This window comes from Zingiber officinale, chromosome 8A, assembly GCF_018446385.1.
Source record: "Zingiber officinale cultivar Zhangliang chromosome 8A, Zo_v1.1, whole genome shotgun sequence".
Lineage (NCBI taxonomy): Eukaryota > Viridiplantae > Streptophyta > Magnoliopsida > Zingiberales > Zingiberaceae > Zingiber > Zingiber officinale.
Window position 1 is genome coordinate 37264457 of NC_056000.1, and position 8659 is coordinate 37273115.

General features: G+C 40.5%; 2 protein-coding genes across 2 annotated transcripts; one reads left to right on the forward strand and one right to left on the reverse strand.

Annotated features, from left to right (window-relative positions):
- Nucleotides 1-114: 114 nt before the first annotated feature.
- LOC122008507 (chitin-inducible gibberellin-responsive protein 1-like) lies at nt 115-2381 on the forward strand. The gene is made up of 2 exons (XM_042564254.1): nt 115-316; nt 616-2381. Exon 2 carries the CDS (start codon nt 656-658, stop codon nt 2186-2188), a length of 1533 nt encoding a protein of 510 aa, XP_042420188.1. The 5' UTR covers nt 115-316; nt 616-655; the 3' UTR covers nt 2189-2381.
- Nucleotides 2382-6508: 4127 nt separating this feature from the next.
- On the reverse strand, nt 6509-7363 carry LOC122011593. Its single transcript, XM_042567974.1, has 2 exons — nt 6935-7363; nt 6509-6661 (listed from the first exon to the last, which is right to left on the reverse strand). The coding sequence occupies exons 1-2, from the start codon at nt 7222-7224 to the stop codon at nt 6613-6615; spliced, it is 339 nt and encodes a 112-aa protein (XP_042423908.1). The 5' UTR covers nt 7225-7363; the 3' UTR covers nt 6509-6612.
- Between the last annotated feature and the right edge of the window lie 1296 nt (nt 7364-8659).

Below are 8659 nucleotides of genomic sequence, written 5' to 3' on the forward strand. Positions count from 1 at the left end.
GGCCGCAGGTCACGTGGAGCTCTGAGGGCGCGCCCCGCCGTGCGATCGAGATCGGGCGGTGAGAGGTGAGGTCGGCCGTGACGTTGCCATTAGAAGAATCAGGATCACGCGGGACGGTTGACCGCCGTCAGACGCCGCCGCGTCTGTCGCTGCTAGATCGTACAGTCTATGGTCTCCGCCTTCCGCGCCCTATAATTCCCCTGTGCCTGAGAAGCTTTCATTTTGTCTTTTGCTTTGGGAAAAGAGTTCTGAAGCGAGCGATTCAGGATTACAAGGTGAAATAAGAGTTCTGAAGCGAGCGATTGAGGATTACAAGGTGAAATTTCATGCCTGATTTTATTATTTTTTTTCCAATTATCTCTTTTTCTTCGAGGGTTTCTGTAATTATTATCCTCATGAAGTTTTCTTCTTCGTTTATGATTCATAAATGATTTTAAGGCGTCTTATTCTTGATGGAAGTTTTCTTCTTAGAACATGCTCAGAAATTGTTGAAGAATTTGATCAGTGGAGATCGAATTGTGATCTACTCTGTAAACATGCAACAGAATCTGTATATTTGTGTCGAAATATTTTCCAATTCCAACCTTTTCATCTTCTTTTCCGTGCTTCATGCAGGCGTCTCATGAATAGTTGAGTTGATGCTCATCCATCTCCCATGGAGTTTCATGGATTCACTGATGAAGACACATCCTACGAATACCCATCGTCGTCGAGGAATACGGCGTTCACGAATTGGTCAATCGATTCCATCAAATTAGGTTTCGGCGACTCCCCCAACTCGCCGCTCTCCGGTCAGTTTGACTGCGATGGTTGGAGTCATCTTCCGGTGGATGCTCAGGCGCCGGCCTATTCCAGACAGAAAATGAGGCGCGCTCTGCAACAAATCGAAACCGATCTCATGCTGCCTGACCCAGAAGAACCAGCGACCAGCACGAGTCTCGAATCGAGCGAGAAGCAGCAAGATCAGGCCGCGAAGCAGTTTCGTGTGCGGCCGAGGACTGGCGGCGCACCGCCGGAGTTGCGCCATCCGGAGAAACGACTGAGAGAATCGAAGAGTCCGTCGGGCGACGATCTGCGACAGCTTCTGATCAGCTGCGCTGAATCTCTGTCGGAGAACGACATGGAGGAGTTCGAATCGCTGGTCAGAGAAGCTCGAGGCGTGGTTTCGATCGCCGGAGAGCCGATCCAACGCCTGGGCGCGTACATGCTCGAAGGCCTGGTTGCTCGGCGTGAGAATTCTGGGACGAATATCTATCGCGCCATGAGGTGCGACGAACCAGAGAACAAGGAGCTGCTCTCGTTCATACGCATCTTGTACGACATCTGCCCCTACTTCAAGTTCGGATACATGGCGGCGAACGGCGCCATCGCCGACGCTATCAGAAACGAAGACAGAGTCCACATCATCGACTTCCAGATCCGTCAGGGCACCCAATGGATCACGCTGATACAGGCGCTGGCAGCGAGGCCGGGAGGTCCGCCGCGCATTCGGATCACCGGGATCGATGACTCGGTGTCGGAGTATGCCAGGGGAGAGAGCTTGCAGTTGGTCGGGAAGATGTTGATGGAGCTGTCGAAGAAGTTCAGCATTCCGCTGGAGTTTAAAGGCCTGCCGGTGTACGGCCCCGATGTGACTCGGGAGATGCTGGACATCCGGCCGGGGGAAGCGGTGGCGGTGAACTTCACTCTGCAGCTGCACCACACGCCGGACGAGAGCGTCGACGAGAACAACCCGCGCGACCGGCTGCTGCGGCTGGTGAGGGCACTGTCCCCGAAAGTGATGACCCTGGTGGAGCAGGAGTCGAACACCAACACGACGCCGTTCGCGACGCGGTTCGCGGAGACGCTGGACTACTACTCCGCCATGTTCGAGTCGATTGACGCGGCGGTGGCGAGGGACAGCAAGGAGAGGATCGGCGTGGAGCAGCACTGCCTGGCCAAGGACATCGTCAACGTGATCGCCTGCGAGGGGAAAGAAAGGGTGGAGAGGCACGAGCTGCTGGGGAAGTGGCGGTCAAGGCTGAGCATGGCAGGGTTCCGGCCTTACCCGCTGAGCGCGTACGTGAACTCGGTGATCAGGATGCTGCTGGGTTGCTACTCCGATAAGTACACGCTGGTGGAGAAGGATGGTGCTCTGTTGCTGGGCTGGAAGAACAGGAACCTCATCTCCGCATCTGCTTGGCACTGATCCAATCATCATGCATCATCGTAAAATCCATTCTGTACCTCGTTGCAAATCTAAATCGATAAAGTATGTTTGTTGATACGGGACGGGAGACGACCGGTCCTTCAGCCGGTAGGATATAGGGAGTTTGATGTCCTACTTTTGAATTAGGAAGTTAGTATGGCTGGTCAGTTAATAGCCAATTAAGTTTAAAGGATTTCTGACCCACCTCACAAGCGATTGATCATAGGTCTGGTGGAGAGAATGATCAAACTTCTTAATCTGCACAAGCCTCTTTACACATGCCCGGGTAACCCTATTACTTGTTATTCCTATGGGTTTCCACATGAAAATATGTCAGTGTATTCGTTCGGTAATAGAATCGGACGGGTTTAAGTGGCCCCATAACCCGGGCCTGAGGTGCTTACACGCCCGACCATACAAAGTTAGCCGAGCTTAAGACACTTAGCTTCATATTATTTCCCAAACAAAGTTCCAGCGCTCACATTTTATTATATGGCCTCTTGAATGAATTTCCAACACACCCAATGCAGCATATTATTTTCCGAATGGATTACTAATATTATTCAGGACATAATCGAGTAGCTTAATGCTAAGACAGACATAAAGATGGTCAACCTTATAGGTTGGTCGGGATATACTCAGCCGACAACATAAGCAGAGAATTCTAACAACCTGTCAGAATAATAATCATATGTCAGTGAATATTCTTTTGGAACATTTTTAAAGGATTATCCTGTTCCTCATCAACTACTTATAACAGCATATTCCTCTAATCGACTTATCAATGACATAAGCTATAAATGACAAAAGAGGTATACGTATGGGTAAGAGAAGATTCCTCGGATAATTATTGCATAGGTTATACACTTTTCATTACTCAACAACTTCTGATATTTTTTGCCATCTCATGATTATGGAGGTTATAAGAGGTGGTATATAAAGGAGGGTTCTCTCCATTGGCAAGGTATATTCTCTGAACATCTGAAGTCTACTCTCGCATGCATGTTCTCTACTGTTCTTCATTCACCAATTCAGAATTGTACTGACTTGAGCGTCAGAGAACTTTTGCCAGAGACTCCCCTTGATTTTTGGGCACTGACGTTTTGTTTGCTCGTCTTAATGTGCGCAGGATCGAAAGGAAGTCTCTCCATGGAGTAAAAAGTCTACTCCCAGTTGCCACCGTTCTCAGCCCATCATCTCTTCAGTTTTCAGACATGATCATTTGTAATGTGTTACGATGAGTCTGTGATGAACCATGCTTTTGGTACAGAATGTCCTAGCCCTGGTTATTTCGAGGTGTGGATTGAGGAAGAAAAGGAATGGCGAGAAAAAAATTAGAGAAAAAAAAAGAAAAAGAAAAAGAAAGGCAAAGAAAGACAGCCGTGTGGGCCATACAATGGCTATGCAAATTGCAAGGTCCCCATGACCGTTGCGGGGCTATTCACGCTCGCGTGAGGTAGCCATGCAAGATCCCTTTGGTCATGAACATGAGAAGAAGAATAATAAAAAAAATCCAATTTGAACGGTTAAAAAAATATCTAAAAATCTGATTTACGTAGGAAATTGGAAGGTCTTATGTGGAAGTGGGTGATCAAAGTTCCCGACATGGAAGTCAAAATTCATAAAGATAAACCTAAACCACTATTCGATCAGACCATCTGAATACACTTGTCGATCAGATAAACATCGATCCCCAAGGGCCACACTCCCTCTACTTAGCATCCCGATCGGACCATTCGAAGTCACTTGCCAATCGGATTTCCCTAATCCCAAGGGTCATGCTCCTTTAGCACTCTGCTATGCCAACTCAAAGACACTCTTCCTGTCAAATTCCATCGTTTCCCTAGAGCTTTGCTTCCTCTAACTCCAAGATCTGACCAAACAATTCTTTCATAGCTTTCCGATCGAATCCTCCTAATTCTAGGGGCTCAACACTTCTCAACTTCTCATAAGATGAACATGCAGACAATTAGACCCACTTGCCCCCTATTAGAGATTGTCCCTCCTTTGCTAGCCCACTATCCCACTATTTGAGACAATCCATAATTAATGGCCCCTTCGACTCATGACCCCTTCGACTCATGAGCCAATTCCATAATTAATATCACATGTAGAGTTGTCAGAAGCACGTAGGAAAGTATCTGTTAGATTATATAATTAGAATTATTTGTTTATATACTTGAGGATAATTTAATCTTTTATCTTTTTAAATTTAAGGTTTCTATTTTTTGATAATTCACTATATAAGACTTTGTACTCTTTATTTTCTCATAACCCTTTTTTTGGATTCATCAATAAAGACGACTACTTTTCTTGACATTAATTTCTACTGTATCTTTGTATTGATACGAGATATAGGTAATATATTGACGACAAGACTATTGATACAGTCAACATATAACATTCTGACATGTGTGTTTACCATGACATGACACCCAATTAATGAGGGTTATGATTATAGAGGTATTATAACAAGGCCCCCTCCTGCGGGCATAGGTATGCTTAATTTACGCACACTCTTTTATTTTATTATTATTCATTTTCATTTTTTTCCATCTTGTTAATTTGAGCGTCAAAGTGGCTGCACCGGAACACTCCTTGCTTGCTAATACTCTCCCTCTCTCCTCCTTTTGTGTTTCTATATGTGTTTTCATTTCGAGGTCTTCTTCCTATCAATCTTAAAGTCAACTCATCAGTGATTCTACTTAATCAATTTCAAACAGGATCAACAGTGATGAACCATGCTTCTGGTATAGAATGTTATAGCCCTAGTTATTTTGAGGTGTGAATTGAGGAAGAAAAGGAAAGGCGGGGAAAAAATTAGAGAAAAGAAGAAACAAAAAAAAAAAGAAGAAAAAAACAGCCTAGGGTCATACATGGCTATGCTGTGCATGACCCCGCTAGGAATAGTCCTGGATTATGTTTCAATTAGATTTTATATCGTCCGTCTTTATATCTATTAGATATCGGATATTTATTCTCATATCTATTCTCATATCTATTTCTATACCCATTACTTTTTTTCATTTAATTATTATCATTCAATAAAAAAAATAATTGATATCATATTAAAAACAAAGAAAATATAATTTAAAAAATAAATTAAACATCTATATAATCTATACCTCTCCAACCTCAACAAACATATTCAATAGATGTTGAAATATATATATATATATATATATATATATATTCTCTTTATGCACTCCTCTATTTAGATGAGATATCGAATTATGCATCACATTAAAAAAAAAAAAAAAATTCTCTAGTGCTGCAACAGCTATAGTGCTGCTGCGGCCGCGTGAGGCAGCCCCCACGGTCGTGAGCACGAGGAAAAACAAAAAAAAAAAAAAAAAAAAATCCGATTTGAGCGTTTAAAAAAATATGATCCAATGCATTCTAAAATCCGTCTTTTATTATTTTATAATAGATACATAATGAAAAAAAATAATTAATTCATTTTTTTTCACAAAATAAACGTGGTTTTTTTTCACATAAAACTCTCTTATTTTTATTTCCATATCCTTCCTAGTGAAGGAAGATAAAATTCAACCGGACTCCACTGACTCATTAACTCTTCAATTATAACTCACTACTTTTTTAATATTAATGTTAATCGATTAACTTCTCTACCACTAACTAATTTATTAATCACTAAATCTATAACGTAAATATTAATCTATTATCTTTTTGTCCTCTAATCATTAATTCCATATATATACTACACCTATTAACTTACTAATTCCATAATACAAACATTAATATCTACTAATACTTAATTATGAAATTGACTAACTTACGACTCAACAATCCATCTCTTAAATTGATATTTTAGATATTCTAATCATTCTAATAAAAGATAAACTTCGACCGAACTTTTTATTGTGTCAACTATTTGTTAGATTTCTCATCATTCAATTGTCTAGTCTACCTTAAATCACTCGGACATCTATTATCTATAGCAAACATATGACTAGCCTTGACTTGTAAAGACTTTCACTACCAATATTGACTGGACTTCGCTTGATGTCATTCGAAGCATTTCAAACTTCTGAAGTTAAGTTAGCTTAAATTTTGATCAAAATTGTTTCACAATCAAAATGATTTTACCGTGTAATAACAGCTTTGACCAAAGTTTATAGTCACATTTGACCAATTTTGATTAAATTGGAATAGTTTTGATGAATATTAAAATAGTTTTGGGTGTGTGATCAGTTTTAGTTAAAATTGCCATTCAATATAATTAATATTTTAGATATGTAAAAATATGATGGATATTTATTTTGATATACTAGGAGGCGCTCGTAGCCATGATTCCGATTTAAATATGATATCCACTGAATATATTTTATTAGTGTTTCTAGAGCTTGAAAAGAAGATTACAATTATGATACTAATAATATTTCTATAGCTTAAATCGATCATCAGAATAGAAAGAGTGTCGGAGCGAATGCAGGCACGACTCCATAATGCCTGAAACAAAATCAAATTGATGCTTTAGAGTTAAGAAAGAAATCTCAAGGAACAAATGGCAAATAAATGTATAGTTGAAACAAAGAACTGTAAATTACGGTATTGATTGTGAGATTTTGTCTGAATTCACACAATTCCAGTGTTTGATTTGTCTCCAATTCTTTTAATTTGTAGAAGAGCAAAGAGAGAGAGAGTTTTGGAAAACATGTATGAACTACTAATAATCGTGATCTTCATGCGTTTGCAGATTTCAATTCACGCAAGTTTACGTACTTGTAGTCGCCGTCGCCGGCGCGGGACGACACCTTAACCGCCGGCGGCTTCAGCTTCGCGTTGGCAGTCGCTCTTCCTTCTCCGCCGCTCTTCATCGCTTTCGGCGGCCCTGCGGCGGCGCCGTCCTCCGAGATGGACCGCAGGGAGGGTCGCCACTGCGGCAGCTCCGCTCTCCGGCCTCGTTTCTCCTGCGCCGAAGCTTTCGCCGCCGTTTCGGCCGGCTGCGCGCCGCCGTCCTCTGGTGGCGTCGAGGCGGTGCGGCGGCCGCAAGGAAAGTCCCACAACCTCATCGTTTTTTGCGACTCCCAAGCTCCGCCGGCTTGGCCTCCTCCTCTTATTCTAAATCTAATGAGACTCCTCGCTGGTTGACTTCATAGTCCACACCCAACTCAACAAATAGATAAACATAGAATTTCGTAGGTTGAAAGTAGGGCGGATCATTCCATTATAGATTTATATGAGGTTTTTCCGTTCCACGTATTTATCATTAAAATCAACAAAGTGAATTATATAAAATCATTCATTTTTATTTAATCAGTTTAATGAAAAAAAATTGATTTTAAAATAGAAAACCGAATTGATTTAATTAAAATAATCAATATTTTTTTTAAAAAAATTCAAATAAATGAAATTATATTTCTGAATTAGTTCGGTTATTATGTAAATTTTGACTGAATAAGGTTGACTTCATACTTGTTCTTTCTTCTAAACTTCACGACACTTCGTCGAGTTAAATATCTGAGAGAGGCCGTATCAGTTTGAGAATCTTCTTTCACCCTCAATTTGCAGAAAACAAACACTGCTGCTTAAGATCACCATCATCAATCAGTGTCATAATTATAATTTGTGCCAAAGAAAATAAAACTGAAAATTTGTTGCAGAAGAGTTGTTTGAATTCTACCGGTTGGCAAGTCTATTGGGTCCCTATCGAGCATTAATATTTGCAGTGTTTACAGCTGTGGAGCAATCAATGTCGATTGGACTATCGGATTGATCGTTCCATCAATAATTTAAATAAGTTGGATTGTATTTTTATGGATCTGTTTAAAAGTGGGTTTGAATAAATCAATCCGAATTATAATTCCAGACGAACTCGCGGGATAGGAAGAAAAAAATATTTTAAAATTGAATTATGAATTTATGATAATATATGTATTTTTTTAATGGAATTGTGAATTTTTTTTATCAATCTAGTGTGAAATAACGAATTAGGAATTTTATTATAGATTTTTTAGAAATATTTGTTTACAAAAGGATCAAATTCAATGAATTATAGATTTTTTCTATATTTTTTAAATTGTTTGATGGATCAGCTTCTCCTAACTCAATACCTTCGTTCCTCTCATGTTCTCTCTGTCATGCATTTCATTCGATAATCTACCCATGATAATAATTGGGTACTCACTCATTTTGCCATGAAATAATCAGTGTATAGTTGTCAATGTGATCTTCCAATTGTATCCAGAGAAATAGACATCTAATGTAACTTTGAAGTACAGTTGGAGGGGATGAATTTATTTGAAGGAAACTATGTCAAACGTAAATCTCAACATCTCACTTCCCGACTCAACATTACTTTCTCGACTCAATACTCAGTGACCTAGTTGATCTCGAGCGATTCAACAGTCGGGCGTTTTTGGACCTCGTGGCACTCGACCTCCCGAATCGACAGCAGTCAATCAATTTGGTCTCCTACCTAACTTGACGCTCAACAGTATTTGACAA

Excerpts from the sequence above, each read along its gene's own strand:
- LOC122011593 (XM_042567974.1), bottom strand. The coding sequence starts at position 7,224 with ATGAGGTTGTGGGACTTTCCTTGCGGCCGCCGCACCGCCTCGACGCCA. Across the intron at positions 6,662-6,934 it reads GCCGGCGACGGCGACTACAA|GCATTATGGAGTCGTGCCTG; the intron begins GTACGTAAACTT and ends ATTTTGTTTCAG.
- LOC122008507 (XM_042564254.1), top strand. The coding sequence starts at position 656 with ATGGAGTTTCATGGATTCACTGATGAAGACACATCCTACGAATACCCA.